The sequence below is a fragment of the Macrobrachium nipponense genome, chromosome 40, assembly GCF_015104395.2.
Source record: "Macrobrachium nipponense isolate FS-2020 chromosome 40, ASM1510439v2, whole genome shotgun sequence".
Classification (NCBI taxonomy): domain Eukaryota; kingdom Metazoa; phylum Arthropoda; class Malacostraca; order Decapoda; family Palaemonidae; genus Macrobrachium; species Macrobrachium nipponense.
The window spans coordinates 8,044,037-8,062,249 of NC_061101.1; the positions used below are offsets into that span (position 1 = coordinate 8,044,037).

At 36.7% G+C, this 18,213-nt stretch overlaps 1 protein-coding gene across 1 annotated transcript in view; it reads left to right on the forward strand.

Moving 5' to 3' along the window:
• Positions 1 to 15,454, forward strand: part of LOC135211822 (uncharacterized) — a 42,853-nt gene extending 27,399 nt beyond the window's left edge. Inside the window, exons 3-4 of the mRNA XM_064245032.1 lie at positions 14,565 to 14,758; positions 15,302 to 15,454. Coding sequence (XP_064101102.1) covers positions 14,565 to 14,758; positions 15,302 to 15,454 — 347 coding nt within the window. The remainder of the gene's footprint in view (positions 1 to 14,564; positions 14,759 to 15,301) is intronic.
• Positions 15,455 to 18,213: the final 2,759 nt, after the last annotated feature.

Below are 18,213 nucleotides of genomic sequence, written 5' to 3' on the forward strand. Positions count from 1 at the left end.
AAATGAATAAGGTGAACATTGTGAATATCCTAATTGATGCAATAGGAAAAAGAATGCCAAAAGCATGCAAACTGTGTAAGTGTATAGCATAGTTAATCCACAAAACCTGATCAGAAAATGTTTCCTACATGCAATATTCCGACGCATCCTCAATGTGCTGAAGTTATGCAAGATATGAGAAAAGGATACCAGATTATTTTGCTCAACATGTCTATCATGGATAGACAATGTTATTTAATCAAGACTGAATGTACAAATAGTTGAGGATGAAGAAGAAGAGGATGAGGAAGAAGAGGAAACAGAAGAGAAGTAAACAAAACTGAATGACAGAAATAAATAAGGAAAACAAAGAACAAGATAAAAGTATGGATGCAGAGATACTCATTGATACTACATATGAGGCAATCAAGAAGCATACATATGAAGAAATAAATTACGAAATGAGAACACAAAAGAAAATCCTGAAGAGGCTCTACCCAGATCTGCACACTGATGGGAAATAAATAGGAAAAAAATAGACAAGAAAAAGACAAAATCTGCACCCTTTTGAAAAGATGGAATTCAGATTCGGAGAAAGATGTTACTACAAATGTCCCAAGGTATGTCACAACTATGAAACTCTGGTAAATGGTGCATACCTAGACGGTATGAGGATAATTGCAGAGATCTCTATCCAAAAATATGCAAAAACCTAAAAGAAGGAAAAGGATGTAAGTTCGACAAAAAATGTAAATATATGCACCCTGTAGCCATGAATCAAAATCAAATAAATAATCAATTAAATAAAACAAAAATCCAAAATAAGAAAGAAACAAATAAAGAGAGAAACAAGGAATATAAGGTGAAGGAAAAAAGCAAAAGCCATCACTGCGATATGGAGTGTCAGCAAAAAAATTTACAAGCATCAGCTCCAAGATACAGCTCAAGAGATAAGAACTGTATTTATGATGCAAGAGGATATTGCAGATACGGAGAAAATGCAGATTCAGACACAAAATGAATAATTATGATGATGGAAGATCAATATTATGGAAAAAGTTGGATTTTTAATGTCAGAATTTCGGAAATGAAGAAAAGAACACATACCAGAACAGGAAAGAGACATGGGAAAATCCTTATTATTACCCATATTAAATGAAGGGAAAAAACACGCAAACCATCATAGTGATGAATGCGCAGGGTTTAGTTAAGAGTAACTCAAAAAGAAAAATAGAGTACTAAGAAGAACTAACCTAAATTGAAAAGAAAATAAATATAAATGAATATAAGTGAAACCTGGTATTCCCAAGAGACTGGGAATGACGATCAAATAAAAGGGTTCCAAACTTATAGATCAGATAGAAAAAATAGGAATCAAGGGGGTGGGGGGAACCGCAATAAATGGGAAAGACAAAAAACAAGGAAAAATGTATGAGAAATATAGTAACTTAGAATGTGAACTAATAGCGGTAGAATTTGAATCTGAAAAATTAATAAGAACATAGTAATATATAGACCTCCTAATACTAAAGAGTTTGACTTAATAATGAAACAAATTCAAAGAAAATTATAAAGTAAAATCGGAGATAATTACCAATTCCAAGGAATATTTCTCCATGTAAGGTAATTACCGATCATAAAGAAAATTTGTCAATTCACCCAAAAAATAACCATACTTTTTACAAATTTTATAAGAATATACATTTAAATATATATTTTTATACATGGTGACGTGAAAGGCGAAAGAAATTGATTTTTTTTTTTTTTTTTTTTTTTTGTTTTTTTTGCCTGTTTCTCGGTCTGCCTCCGTGCATGATTCTTCCGGTCTAATGACTAGCACTTTTCCGCCTCGGAAATCCTTTGCAAGTGCCAAGTGGAAGATGGGAATCCAATTTGCAAAGCGCCTGTAGTATACATCGAGAAAAGATTCCAGGGATAAAAGAAGGAATGCCTTCGCTATGTTGCGTTAATCTATCCCAAAAGGAGCGATGTTTTAGATGTAATTGGAGGAGTGGATGGGCATAATGTCCTTGGCAGTGATGTCATTATGCGATTGGGGATCTTGATAACAGAAAAAAGAAGTTCTACAAGTCTAATTTTTTTCAAATAAATAGATTACGATCTTCAGTGTTGTTCATTTGTGGGTTAAAAATTTATAAAGTTCTTGATAACGTTACAAACCGATATAACAGAGAGAGAGACCTTACAGATTACAGTTCGTTCGGGTTGCCCCAGGTCCCTTAGTGTGAGGCGCCTCTAATGTCTACCAGAGAGTTGCTAGTACATCTTCCGGTATATTTTGCATCTTCCAATCTTGGATGGTCTGGGATGCAGTTTAGATATTTGTCGAGCTTATTCTTAAAACATCTACGCTCACTCCTGATATATTCCTCAGATGAGCTGCAACGCATTGAATAGACGCTGCATTATCGATGCTGGTGCGTAGTGGATTAATGTTCTGTGTGCTTTCCTTATTTTTCCTGGTATAGTTTTGGGCACTATTAATCTACCTCTGCTTGCTCTTTCTGATATTTTTAGTTCCATGATATTTTCTGTTATTCCTTCTATCTGTTTCCATGACCTGAATTATCATGTAGCGTTCTCTTCTCCTTTCTAGACTATATAATTTTAAGGATTGTAGTCTTTCCAGTAGTCTAGGTCCTTAACTTCTTCTATTCTAGCTGTAAAGGACCTTTGTACACTCTCTATTTGTGCAATATCCTTTTGATAGTGTGGGTACCATATCATATTGCAATATTCAAGTGGACTACGAACATATGTTTTATAAAGCATAATCATGTGTTCAGCTTTTCTTGTTTTGGAAGTGCCGTAAAACAGCATTCCCATTTTTGCTTTACATTTTGCCAACAGAATGGCTATTTGATCATTGCATAACATGTTCTATTCATCATCACACCAAGGTCTTTAACTGCTTCTTATTTGTGATTGTCTCATTATTGTTAGGTCGCCTATATGCATATAGCTTTCCATTCTCTGTCTCCCATAATTTATTGATTCAAATTTATCAGAGTTAAATACCATCCTATTTACCTCTGCCCAATCATATACTTTGTTAAGGTCTCTTTGTAGAGCGTTCCTATCTTCATCACAAGTAATTTCTCTACTTATTCTTGTGTCATCAGCGAAACTACTCACTACCGAATCCTTAACATTACTGTCTATGTCTTCAATCATAATAACAAACAATATTGCAGCTAGCACCGTACCTTGTGGCACACCGGATATTACCTTGGTTTCATCCGATTTCTCATCGTTTGCAATAACTATCTGTTTTCTGTTGTGTAAAATTCTTTTAACCATCTTCCTACTTTATCTACGATATTGTGTTTTCTAATTTTCTTTGCTAATATATTATGGTCTACTTTGTCAAAAAGCTTTTGCAAAGTCTAGATAAACACATCTGTTTCATTTCGCTTTTCATATTTTTGAATATGTTCTTCACGGATGGAACAACAGTTGGGTTTGTGTACTTTTTCCGGGTACGAAACCGTGTTGTCCTATATTAAACAAATTATTTTTTTATAAATGTTTCATAATATTTTTTCTTCATTACCCTTTCATACACTTTCATAATATGTGATGTTAGACTCACAGGCCTATAATTACTTGCCTCTAGTCTTGATCCACTTTTGAAAGTAGGGGTGATATATGCTAATTTGTGTCATCATAAATCTTGCCTGTATCTACACTTTGTCTTAATAATATTGCAATTGGCTTTGCGATAGAATGAACTACTTTCTTTAACAAAATAGCAGGGACTCCATCCGGCCCTGCAGCAGCTCCATTTTTAATTTCATTAATTGACTGCACAATATCAGCTTCATTAATTTCTATGTCAGCTAAATATTCACTATTTTCGTCCCTTACTTCTATATCATTATCTTCATTATATTTCTAGGGTGAATTCTCTCTTATATCGTTCTGCTAGTATGTTGCAAATTTCCTTTTTTCATTCGTTAATCTCCTTCAATTCTAGAGGGCTATTTCTATTCTTCTTTTATTCATCTTCTTCGCATATGAGTTATAATGTTTGGGGTTTTGCTTGATATTTAATAGGGTTTTTTCTTCCAAGTCCCGTTTTTCATTTTCTTTGATTGTATAATCTTTTGTTCTGCATTTTCTATCTTACTTTTTAGTTCTATAACTTTTCATGCATTTTTTTCTTTTGCAAGACCTTTTTTCCACTTTCTGATTTTCTGGAACAAGATCCTTCTGTCTCTTGGTATGCATGAATGATGTTTACTTTTCTTCTTCGGTATATATTTATCCACTATTTTCTCCAATATTTTATATAATATCTCCGTATTTACCCCTTATGTCATCACTTACGAAAATGTTATCCCAATCTTTGTTTAATTCTTCATTAATTTCTGACCATTTTATATTTTTACTGTAGAAGTTGTATTTTCCATATCCTTCCCACTTTTTCATTTCTTGCTTATCTCTATTTTCACTTGCTTTTGGAATGAACTGTTAATTCTATGACATTATGATCTGAAATACTCGCATTATAAACTATTATTTCTTTAACATAATTCATCTCGTTCACAAATACTAGGTCTAAAGTATTTTCCTTTCTTGTTGGCAGGTGATTTATTTGTTGAATGTTGTATTCTAGTAGCATATCTAATAGCTTTTCAAATTGCCTCTTATCTTCTGCACTACTATTACTCTCTTTTTTTATATGTATTAAGTACAACCACAGTCTCCTATTCGTTCTTTCCATTCTACGAAAGGAAGTTGAAGTCACCAGATAGGAGAATAGTCCAGTCCTTGTGATTTCTACAATATATCATCCAATTTTTCAATTATTAAGTCAAACTCTTAGATATTAGGAGGTCTATATATTACTATGTTCATCAATTTTTCAGATTCAAATTCTACCGCTATTAGTTCACATTCTGAGGTACTATATTTTCCATATATTTTCCTTGTTTTTTGTCTTTCCCATATATTGCGGTTCCCCCTTGATTCCTATTTTTTCTATCTGATCTATAAGTTTGGAACCCTTTTATTTGATCATCATTCCCAGTCTCTTGGAATACCAGGTTTCACTTATATTCATTATATCTATTTCTTTTCATTTTGGGTTAGTTCTTCTAAGTACTCTATTTTTCTTTTTGAGTTACTCGTAACTAAACCCTGCGCATTCATCACTATGATGGTTTGCGTGTTTTCTCCTCATTTAATATTGGTAGTAATAAGGATTTCCCATGTCTCTTTCCTGTTCTGGTATGTGTTCTTTTTTTCATTTCCAGAAATTATGACATTAAAAAATCCAACTTTTCCATAATATTGATCTTCCTTCATCATATTATTCATTTTGTGTCTGAATCTGCAATTTTCTCCGTTTCTGCAATATCCTCTTGCATAATAAACACAGTTATTATCTCTTGAGTAGAATTTCGGAGCTGATGCTTTGAAATTTTTTGCTGACACCTCTGCATATCTCATTGGTGGTTTGCTTTTCTCTTTTACCTGATATTCTTGATTTCTCTCTTTATCTGTTTCTTTCTTATTTTGGATTTTATTACTTGGTTGGTTATTTATTTGATTATGATTCATGGCTACAGGGTGCATATATTTGCATTTTTTGTCGAACTTACATCCACTTTTCCTTCTTTAGGTTTTTACATATTTTTGGATGCAGATCTCTGCAATCATCCCCATAGCCTCTAAGTATGCACATTACCATATATTTCATAGTTTTGACATACCTTAGGATGTTTGTAGTAACATCTTTCTCCAAATCTGCAATTCCCCTCTTTTCAAAAGGTTGCAGATTTGTCTTTCTTGTCTATTTTTTCCTCTTTCCGTCATTGTGTAGATCTGGGTAGAGCCTCTTCGGGATTTGCTTTTCTGTTGTCATATCGTAATTTATTTCTTCGTAGGTATGCTGCTTATGCATCATATGTAGTATCAATGAGTATCTCTGATCCATACTTTTATCTTGTTCTTGTTTTCCTTATTTTTTTCTGTCATTTCATTTTTGTTTACTTCTCTTCCGTTTTCCTCTTCTTCTTTTTCTTCTTCTTCTTCCTCCTTCCTCTTCTCTTCATCCTCAACTATTTGTACATTCAATCTTGATTTAATAACATTGTCTATCCATGATAGACATGTTGAACAAAAAATTCTTGTATCTTTTCTCAAATCTGCATTACCTCAGCACACTGTGGATGGGTCGGAATGTTGCATGCAGCACTTTTTCTGATTAGGTTTTGTGGATTGACTATGCTATACCAAACCTTACACAGTTTGCATGCTTTTGGCATCTTTTTCCTAATGCATCAATTAGTATATTCATAAGATTCACCTTATTCATTTCTTTGTCGGAATATGTTGGTTTGATGTATATTTTCTTTATGAGTCTCTTGACCACTTGGATTTTATTTGGAACTTCTTCAATTATTTTCAAGATGTTTTTTCATTAGATTTGTTCCAGTTTGAAGGATTATATCCTTCTAATATATCTATGAATGCTTTTGTATCTTTTTGGTTAGGACTGTTGCTGATTTCATAGATGAGAAATGCCAGTTCCCTTCCTGCTACCTCATCGTATTGCGAATCCGCCAAGCAAGCTAAATTACGCCACCTCTTCCCGCAGTTGGAACTTACTGCCATCTTGTTCTGATTTCAGTATTACACTTGTTAAACTAACTTAGAAGACGCTTTATCCTACTATTTTCACACTAATCTTATCACCGATAGTTCACGAACACTTTCTAGATATTTCTCAAATTCTAGTCGTATGAAACTTGTGATATCTGTTGATTAATCTGACTTCAGCGGGTACGTCTCACCCAAGCAAGATGGCTACTACGAGAGAGAGAGAGAGAGAGAGAGACGAGAGAGAGAGAGAGAGAGAGAGAAAGAGAGAGAGAGAGAGAGAGAGAAAAGATGGAAGTTCTACAAGCCTAATTTTTAAAGAAAATATGTAGATACGATATTCAGTGTTGTTAATTTGTGGGATAGACACACAAAGTTCTTGAATACGTTACAAACTAATATGAACAAAGAGAGAGAGAGAAAAGATGGAAGTTCTTCAAGTCTAATTTTTTAAATTAGAGAGAGAGAGAGAGAGAGAGAGAGAGAGAGAGAGAGAGAGAGATTTAATACTCGTGAAAAAGCATTGACATCACCACAATTAAGCAATGTTATCTAATGTTGAATAACATTTGGAGTATTCTTCAATTCGGAATTAATTTTACAGATTTCGTAATGCGTGTAACACGTGATTCCTAAAGGCTGTATTAAACTGTCTTAGAGCCATATCCTTAGTTGATTTTAGAATAGTTGTTTTTGGTAGCTCATACTTCAATCGATTGTTTTAAAATGGTCCTAGAAAATGATGTATTGAGCTCTCTGTGGTCTAAACTCTTAGATAAAAATCGTCGTAAATAATGAACTGATACTTTGTTCTTGATGATAGTGCATCGACATTTGTTAGTCTGGATTCAGTAATAACCGGTATATCATTGCAATTTATTAATAAAACAACGGAGGGCCAGACAGGGAAGTGTGCATCGATCAAGTGTTAGTTCCAATATTAGTTCCAAAACAGTAATATATAAAATATTAGAAAGTAAAGTGGAAGTGTATAACTTTCTTTGCCATCGGGCTTAAATTGACTTCAACAACGGGTTAAGAATATCAATAAAATATTTCAGTGAAGTTTATGAAGCGCAGAAAAATTACAGATATAGAAAAAAAAAAAGTTCTTCTCGTGAGTTATATTAGTCTCTGCATATTGATGAAGTTTGGGAAGTTATACAAAACTTTTAGGGAAAAAAAAAAAAAAAAAAAAAAATATATTATATATATATATATATATATATATATATATATATATATATATATATATATATATATATATATATATATATATATATATATATATATATATATATATATATATATATATATATATATATATACCTTTCACGGCAATTCTTAAAGTTTTTCTTTCTTAAGTTATTACCCGCAGTTTCTATTTAATCCATTTAATCATCATTCTTATAATGGAAAGTCTCGAGAGTTGATTATTATTAGTATTATCACGCACTAAGCAACGGCTTTGATACACACGACCTTGATATTTGGTAAACATCAGGAGCTGAATCGAGATATGGTAAAGAAAATCAGCTTTATGACGACTGACCTGATCCCTCTAATTTTACTTCATATTTAGTTTAATACCAGAATGAAGTAACTATTCGCAAATCCTAATACGTAATGGAACAAATACAAAAGGTTTAGAGATTCCAAAACGCCACATACCCTCAACTTTATATTTAGCGATGTTTATTTAGTACTTAATAATTCATATGGACGAAATATTGTGCTTTGTACAATTATACTTTAGAATGAATTGATAAGTTCCTACGAGAGGTCACAAACCCAGCGAAATCTCTTTTCTCAATAGACAATTTTTTTAACCTTCACTTTGGAGCAATACATATAATAAGAAATTGTTTATCCAGTTTGGTGGTTGGAGCTTACCTAGTTAATCTCGATCAAGGATTAATATTTTTTATATGACCATAACATACGAGGTTCAAATATCCCATGAGAACTCTCTCTTAATGATGCCTTTTAAAAAACATTTTTTTTAGCAATAAGATTATTTTCTTATCCCAATCGGGTATTTGGAGCTTACCTGGTTGCTCTCGAACAAAGCATAATATTTTTTATATGATAATATCATACGAAGGTCAAATATCCCATAAGAACTCTTTCTTCATGATGCTTTTTTTCTAAAAAACTTTTTTTTAACAATAGGATTATTTTTTTTATCCCAATCGGGTATTTGGAGCTTACCTGGTTGCTCTCGAACAAAGCATAATATTTTCTATATTATAATATCATACGAAGGTCAAATATCCCATAAGAACTCTTTCTTCATGATGCCTTTTTAAAAAAATAATTTTTTTAGCAATAAGATTATTGAACTAAGGAACCTCCGTAACGAGGCTATAATATTGACAATTAAAAGCCACAGTAGTGTTAAAAATATATTTTTGTACAAAGCTAAAAATTACTAGGAGTGACTTTCGGATACTGAAGAGGGATACGGAGCAGTATCCGAAAGTCTTTCCTAGTAATTTTAGCAATGTGCATCAATACATTTTTAAGCACTACTTTGGCTTTTATCGTCAATAAGAGTATTGTTAAACCCAAAACCTACCACGAAATGAAATTGAGCTTTGTGACGTGCTATTCTACTTATTTTTTTTTTATTTTTTTTTCTTATCCTGTGTGGAAATGCACAGCTCCCTCTCTCTCTCTCTCTCTCTCTCTCTCTCTTTGTGTTTACTACTACCCATAGGTAGTCCCAAAGAATTTCGCAAGCATGCTTCTGTGATATTGAAAATGAGTATGACGATTGTATTTGCCTCTGATTATTATGTTGTCAGAATTTGTTGTTACTGGTTATATTTTAAAGGATTATGCTTGCATTAAGAGCTATGCAAGTCTAGATGCATAATAAAGACACAACCATTGTGACTGTCTTTTTATATGTGATAATTTTTGTTTTTTTATGGAATTATTTTCTTATTGATAAAAGCATACAAACAGTGACACATACACACTCCAAAAAGCTTTTGCTATGAAGCATTTATTTATTGTTAATTAACATTTAATTTTTGTATTTTTTATGAATTTATTCTTTTATTGATAAAAGCATACAAATAGTGACACATAAACACTCAAAAAAGCTTTTGTTATGAAGCATTTAATTATTGTTAATTTAAAAAAAATTATTTTGTTATTTTTTATGGAATTATTTTCTAATGATAAAAGCATACAAATAGTGACACACACTCAAAAAAGCTTTTGCTATAAAGCATTTAATTATTGTTAATTTTTAAAAAATTATTTTTCATATTTTTCATGGAATTATTTTTCCATTGATACAAGCATACAAATAGTGACACATAAACACTGAAAAGAGCTTTTGCTATGAAGCATTTATTTATTGTTAATTAAAAAATTTTCTTTATTTTTATGGAATTATTTTATTATCGATAAATGCATACAAATATTGACACATAAACACTAAAAAGAGCTTTTGCTATGAAGCATATTCAAGAAGTAACTTCTCCAGGCATCGAGGAATAGTTCGAAAGTAAACAAAACCAGAACTGCTTTTAATAATATTCACTAGGCACACAAAGCAAAACAAATAGCGCCAATTATGGCCAGAGCCGAAACCCAAATATCAACATTGGCTTTTATACCCTTTGGGAGAAAATTTCATTTTACGTGGCAATAAAACTTTCAACTTGGCTTAATATCATTTAGCTTCTCTTAATGGCCAATGAACCAAACAAAGTTTTGAGTTTAGTGGCGGCCATATTTTTAACTGCCACTTCATATCTCTAGTTTTTTTTTTTTTTTGGTCGACAAGGCTTCTTAAAAACGTGTGGAATTAAAGGGGAAACATATTTCCTACCAGTGTTTCATAAACGTGGTATTTATTCGTCTGTCTTATGTGAAAAAGTAGGTATTTGTTTGCTTATTGGGCTCACAGAAAAATTTCTCTTACTCTCGAGAACGCTCCAGTAATTTATAAAACTATATGCATCAAGTATGTGTGAGTATGTGTCTACATATAAGTGTACAATGCAACTATTGAAGTATGAAGAATTTTCTGTTATAATCAGGCTTCTGTGCCACTATAAAAATTACAAGAATTATCAATAAAAAAAAAGAAAAACAAATCCTACCCGATTCATGACCCTAGTATTCAATTGATAAGTAAACATGAGTTATAAAGGTAAGAAACAATACTTCATCCTTTTGAATGACTGATTACTGAATGTAAATAATGAATCGAAATTAATTGCTAGCGTTATGAGGTGAACCGCATCTAAAAAGATGTATAACAAGAATAAAACAAAAAGTCATACTAGCAGGAAGCACGCGGAAATCATAAAATAAGCATATCTGAACGTAACATTCCATATTTATTGCGTTAGATTATTAAAAATCTATGATAGATCGACTGTTACTTTCTGCTCCTTTGTGATAAAATGTAAATTTGTGATGGAATATAAAAATTTTTCTCTACAGAATTGCTCTTCTGTAACGCTGTCTTCTGTTCGATAAAGTATAGAACTGGAGAGATGTGAACTTTTTAAAATTTGCCGAGGGCTGTAATGGTTAGAAGTTATAACACTTCTTCACGTGGAATACGACTGATAAAAGAAAGAAGATTCCTGGACAAACCCAGAAAGTAGGAAGGTAGATCTCTAAGTGGTGGTACTTACACTGAATATGGAGTAATGGGGGTGGCTAGGAAGTGGGGTGGGGTTGTGTAAGCTAAACCAGGAACGAGGAAGGGGCGATACTAAACCAGGGCCGGGGGATGGGGCGGGGGGACATATCAAATCTGGGTCCAGGAGGGGGAGCTGTCGAGATGTGATCATGTACGACAGCCTATGGTATTACCAAAAGAATATTTTGCAATATTCTTTTTTTCCACGATTTTCATTAGAGTATTCTAACAAATACTCACACAAATATTCACTCCATTCCTTCCCCTTTCTTATAAAAACCTAAAATGAAGAGACTCTTTTCATTTTTCTTGACGGAAATCAAGACAAGTTTAAGAACTACAGTTCCTAATGCATTTAGTGTGGATGACTTAACTCACTCTTGGAGGCCCGAGGGAGCTGGTTCTTCTGAAAGGAGGTTTGGGTCTGTTAGACTCTGGAGAAAAACTTACAAAAAAAAAAAAAAAAAAAAAAAAAAAAAAAAACAAAAAAAAAAAAAAAAAAAAAAAACTTACCACAATTGGGTTCGTTTATCTTTCAAGACTTTGCCAGAAACTTTAAGTTCTGATTAAGACAGGGATAGAATTGAGGAGACTGTAAAGGCATATCATCTAATTTAAGAGATAATCCAATGAGGAATTTAAACTTTGCTTTAATTTTCGCTAGATGGCATTCATTACTTTGCGATATAATAAACGTCATCGAGTAAAAATAAAAACAAAGTCTAAATTCCTTAATGGATTATCTATTAAATTAGATAAATTAACTCTGCACTTATTGTTTTTTAAAATTATAACTGGATCTTTTCATTCCTCTAACCTCTAGATCTATTTCATAGACTCATACTCAAAATTGATATGGATATGTGAAGCAGGACGTAGTTGATTGTCATTTTGGCTATGAATAAAACAGAAATTCATAAAGCTTAATAATGAACAGAACTGAATCCACGGTTGTTACAAATGGGGAATTTGGCCTCAATTCTACAAAAGAAAAAGATGTTGACTAAAAAGAAGCTCAGATGAAAATGACATCAATGAATCTGTCTTTTCGTGTGATTTCTCCTATAATGGGAGGAATGTATCCGTCTTTTGATGTGAATTTACTTTTAAAAAGTAGCTTTTAAAAGTCTAGTATTCTAATTATATATATATATATATATATATATATATATATATATATATATATATATATATATATATATATATATATCTCACATACTTATATATATATATATATATATATATATATATATATATATATATATATATATATATATATATATATATATATATATATATATATATATATATATATATATATATATATACATACTTATATATATATATATATATATATATATATATAGATATATATATATATATATATATATATATATATATATATATATATATATATATATATATACACATATATATATATACATACATACTTATATATATATATATATATATATATATATATATATATATATATATATATATATATATACATATATATATATTTACGTATTTAGCGGCCTGAGATAGGCTAGATACGTAAACGGAAATAATTGAGGGATTTCAAGGGGAAATGCTTTAACTTACCGTAAATGATAGTTATTGATAATTCTATAGAGGGAAGGTCTCCAGAAACTCAGCTCGTTACTTTACAGCTATATTTACAAAAAGGCCCTTGCTGGCCTGGAGAAAAGGTAAATGCAGCGTCCAACACGGTGGGACTTATATATCTCTCACAAATGGCTGAAATGTAATTGAATGAATTCAAGCTGGTTTCATAAAACTTGGGCAATGCACACTTGCGGGCAGAGAGACGGCACGTGACTCATGGAATCTGGAAAAGAATCCCAGAATTAACGAGATAAAAGAAAAATGACTTCTTGCGTTTGATTAAGGCTGATTAATTCTCTAATTATGGGGAGAAGGAACTTTTAATGTTCACTGAGGTATGCACTGAAAGCTTGGTCTTTAACAAGTCACAAAGGGAAGCAGGTGGCCCGATGAGGACAAAGGGCTTTGATGTAGAAGGGGTGGGGTAAAAATGAGAATTGAAAATGAATTTAGCAAGAGTCGTATGGTAGTAAAAGGTGCTGGGTTGAAGTTACACTTTTAGACGTACCTGGATGCAATATTCAGTGTATCGTTGTGGAAGAATGCGGCTGACTTCGTGTCCACCAGTACACCGAGCTGATAGGCTTAAGTTTGTGAGGCTGGCCGGCTGGACATCTGTCCTGGATCACAGACTGCAGTTGACTGAGAGTGATACTGGTTGTTTTTGAATCACGGGGCGCTTCCAAATACCGCCTCGAGCATCGCCTGAAAAAGTGGTAAACACAACGCCAGCAAATTGGGAAGGAAAATAGGTCTTATTGTAGAAGTCCCTAAAATCCATCGCGAAGCCTAGCTACTCTTGTGACTCGCCTCTCTTACCCTAAGCTTCCGTCAGACGGAAATACCTCCCTATGACATGCCCTCTCTCCCAACAACAGTTGCTTTAGGAGAAGGCATGGCTGCTTCTTTTATAATTAATATCACTAAAACTCTGCTGGGAAGGCGAGGCGTTCTATAAACGTAGCAGCTCCCCCTGTTAAGAAGGCATTCACTCCCTTTCGGGCGTGAAGGTCTTGGCTTAAATAAGTTGATCGCCTCGAATACCCAGTTCTCCTACTCAATAACTGAAGTTTTTTGAGCAGCGATACGGCTGACTACAATGTCCTACCTACTTATAGGCAAAGATGCTAAGTGTACTAACTTAATGTAGTGATGTAATCTAGCCTAAGTAATAACTACGGGTGTCTGTGGCGACAGTCTACTCTACCCCTAGATAAGGTTACTTGAAAATTCTACTTGCTACGAAACCTAATGCCTTGGTACTAAATCATTAGCCTAACCTACTCATTATAGTTAAAATGAAGACGCAATCATTCCAGAGTGTGGTACGCACAATACTGTTCAGCGACGGAATTGTTAAAATATATGAGGTGAGGTAATGGTGCGTGGGGATGATGAGTAGTTAGTTGACCAGGATGGAAATGCAATGAGGTAATTATATTTAAGTGAGGTTAGTATTACGATGGCTAGGGGTTAGAGGGTTAGTTCTACTGGCAGAGATCAGGCTGGCTACCTTCTCTGGGTAGTACCAGGATCACTCTGCAATTGAATGCGACACTGTACCTCGGGCACAGGTGTCAAGGAGAGCATGTGGCTCTTTGGTTAGTGTGTTAATGATTTGCTACGTCCCTTCTTCTTCTTCTTCTTATTCCTCCAGGACCTGGCTATACCAGTCCTAGGAGTAGACGAGGCACCGACTCTTGGGAAAGGCCAGAAAACGCCGGCAGGAGCAGAGGCAGTGGTAGCGGAGGGATTTCAGGAGAACACCCTACTTCGGTATCTGCAGCAACCGTCGTAGAGGTGGAACCTACTGCAGGGAGGCCCTCAACTCCAGCTGCTGCGACAGCCGTCGTAAGGGGGAAAACTCCAGGCTGACTCCTGGTCGGGCAGTTCCTGGTTTTCCAGAGGAGGTATGAATGGTTAGGTCTGACCGGAGGTTTCATCCTCGGGCGACAGTGGTGAGGGTGAAGAAGACTCATGGACTTTGGATTGGCCATGGGCTGCGGTAAGCTCCATGCCTGTTGGAAGATCTCCTGTAGGAGGATCTTGGTTAGGTTAGGCGCCGGCACTAGCTCGTGGCCAGGCGCAGAAGTCAAGTTCTGTGGTGGCTCTACGTCCAGGCTGGACGGAGCTTGGCACTGCTCAGTGCTGCCAAGTGGCACTGGCAGAGAGTTGAGGTCGATTGGACCTGTGGCGGGTACTGGAGGTGCAATACCTCTCAGCGTGCCCTTGGAAATGGGAGACCTCAGGTCATGCCCTAGGATGAGGTCGTAACCTCCTGGAAGGTAGCTTGCAACTGCAAGTGTACATACCTGGCAAGGTGAGGTCGTACGACTCTCAATTGGACGGTGGGAAGGATATCTTACTATGATTGATGCCTTCAATCGTGATCAGTTGCCGTCTATCAATGGTAGCCCCTTCCTGGATTTGATCTTCACTTATCAGGGAGATTTGAGCGCCGGAGTCATCAAAGGCTCTGACATGGCTTGGTGGATAATGACCTTGGAGGGGTGCGACGGTTATAGGGCCCTGAGCTGGGGGTCCTAGTAACGAAGGATTGTAACTGCATTGCGATGGCAGGAATATTGTAATGCGCGCACCCTACGTACTTGGCAGACATGTGACCCTTTGCGGCCACAGTCTCGGCAGAACTGGTTCGAGAACTTCTTCTGTGGCATTGGACGGTAAGGCCGAGATGGCCCTGGCACAAGGTGAAGAGTCCTCTCTGGCCGTGATTTGATGTGGTGAGGTAGCTTGGCCCTGGAGTGGTGTGGGGGAGAGGGAAACATCCCCAGAGGAGGTCCCGTCCCAATAGGAAAACCTACTCCATGCCGAATCGTACGCACTACACCTAGGCGGTGAGGTTTGGTGCACCAAGGAGTGGTGACCTGCAGGACGACTGTGGGAATGGTCTTGGACTGCCCTTCGACCCAAGTCATGGCCCACCTGATGTGCTCGTCGACGGTGGCACTGGGTGGCACTTGGTCCCTGTCTATGAGGCACAGATCGGAGCCGGTATCTACCGCAACTGGCAGAGTCACAGGTAGGGTAGAGCCATCCAGGGGTGCCACTGTGACTGAAGTGGTCACACCCGCTCAGGGTGAGACCTGGACTCGGGCATAACGGTCGAGGGGTGTTTGTGGCACTGATCAGGTGGACATGCCTGGTCGAAGGCACGTGCTTGGGGCACCCGGGATATCCAGGGGAGTAGTGCCCTGTAGCCACACAGCTCTGCAGGAGTCCCTCTGCTGGGCTGGTCTCCGTAAGGCATCTGACTGGTCTTGAGAGGAGGCTGAGGCACCATTCGGTGGCCTAGGAGGGTTCTGAGGAGGTTTGTGGCTCGCAGCACTCTTGAGGCAGCACTCTGCTGTGAGGTGACCCACTTTCTTGCAAACGTTGCAAGTCGTGGGTGTCCTTGGTGGGCGCCCTTTGGCCTCGTGGTGTGGATCCAGAGAGAGGACCGGGTGGCACCATGCGTCGGTGGGTGGTGCTGTGAGAGGGGTTTGAAATTGAAAGTTTCCCAGTCGTCAGCCAGGCGACAAGCTTCCGCAAGTGTCTTGGGTTGCTTGTCGCTAAGGTGCACTGCGAGTGGCCCAGGTACACACTGGTAGAGGTCTTCCAGCATGATCCTGTTAAACAGGTCCTGGAACTCGGTGCACGACATGGCGTCAAGCCACGCTGCCCAAGGCTTGGATTTTGTGGTAGGAGTAATCTCCCCAGGCCCAACCAAACTTCCTTGGCCTGACCTCGGAAATGCTGCCTCCACCTCTCGGGGGTGATTTCATAGGCCTTTGTAATGACCCGGCGAACTTCCACCAGGTCCCCTCGTGACCCTGATCCAGTGAGCGGAGGGCAGTCTTAGCCTTGCCATCCAGGTGCTTGGCAGTGGTAGGGGTAGTTCTCGAATAAGGCTTGGACTTCTTCCAGCCATGCCTCGGGCTCATCCTCAGTCCACTTCAGGATGAGAGCGTTAATGCTGCAATAGGATTGGATGACACCGTAAGTGTGGGACTGGGAGCTGGCTGCATGGCTAGGGCTTCGGCGTTCACATGTCGTGCCTGCTCCACCTCGAGCTCCTTCTCCTTGAGAGCTAGCTCATGCTTAGGGCTGGTATTGCGGCACTTCGGGAGGCGTCCCTCCCTTTGTTGAGTGGTTCCGAAGGATCACTGACCCTTGTACACGGACACACTAGTTACTTGGGCGTTCCATAGGACGGACACACAGGTTTAATGGCTACCTGTACGTCTGTACAGTGCAATGGCACTTATGGAGGCATTCCTTGGAGCACTGGTATCGTGCTGGTGTGTCCCGGACACTACATGCAGTATACTTAAATATACTGAAGTGAAATGGCACTGCTCATGGCAGAGGGTAATAGTGGAGGAGAGAAAGTAAAAGGTGGGAGTACTTCAGCAGCCAGTCGATGGACAGTGTCAAGAATTAGTGGCACTGTAAAATGGTAAGACCTGACGTGCACTGGTGGTGGCCAGTCCTAAAACTGGTAACGACCTTCCCTGTCTGGAAGTAATGAATTTGCGGTGGCACACTGTGCGGTTTGTGCTTGCGGTACACGCAAGTCTTTTGGGATAAAAATGAACAAGACCACTCGGGCAACGACAGGTAATGGAAATTTTAGAAATGCTCAGTCCCTCGCTGAAGTACTCGATAAATGAAATAAATAAATGCTTGCAAACTGCAATGGACACAGGCGCGTACGTATCACGCTGTGTAAATGAAAGACACAAGAGACTAAAATAATGTTAATTCTGCATGCTATAATTAATGGTAAGATGTAGTACTCTTGGCTTCGTGAATAATGGGTTCTCTCTCTCTCTCTCTCGGAGAGGGTGAAAAATGAGATATAATGAAACTCCCTTATATTGAATTGAAACTACTAATGTTAGTTTAATATGACACAACTTGCGTTAAATGATCTACTTACGTTAACGTTTAATGGTAAGAATTGCTTTGGATAACCGGTTTATGAAAATGATAACGTTGCTCGTAGTGAACGATTTTTACGTTACTAGTAGCGGCTCGTGCTTCTGAAATGATTTGCGTTTCAATATGAATTTCACAAAGACGCGTTTTACGTTAACAATTCTTGTAATTTACTCTACTTTTAAGATTTACATTAACTTTACGTAAGTATACTAGGTCCCTGTGAACAGTGAAATGACGGTAAGGATTTTAAAATGAAAATGTTAGCAAACAATTGTAAAAAGAAGAGGTTACGTTTAGTGCGAAGTGAAATGAAACTTTCGCTCAGCGCGCGAGTGAGCGATGCGAGGTGAAACACGTGAACG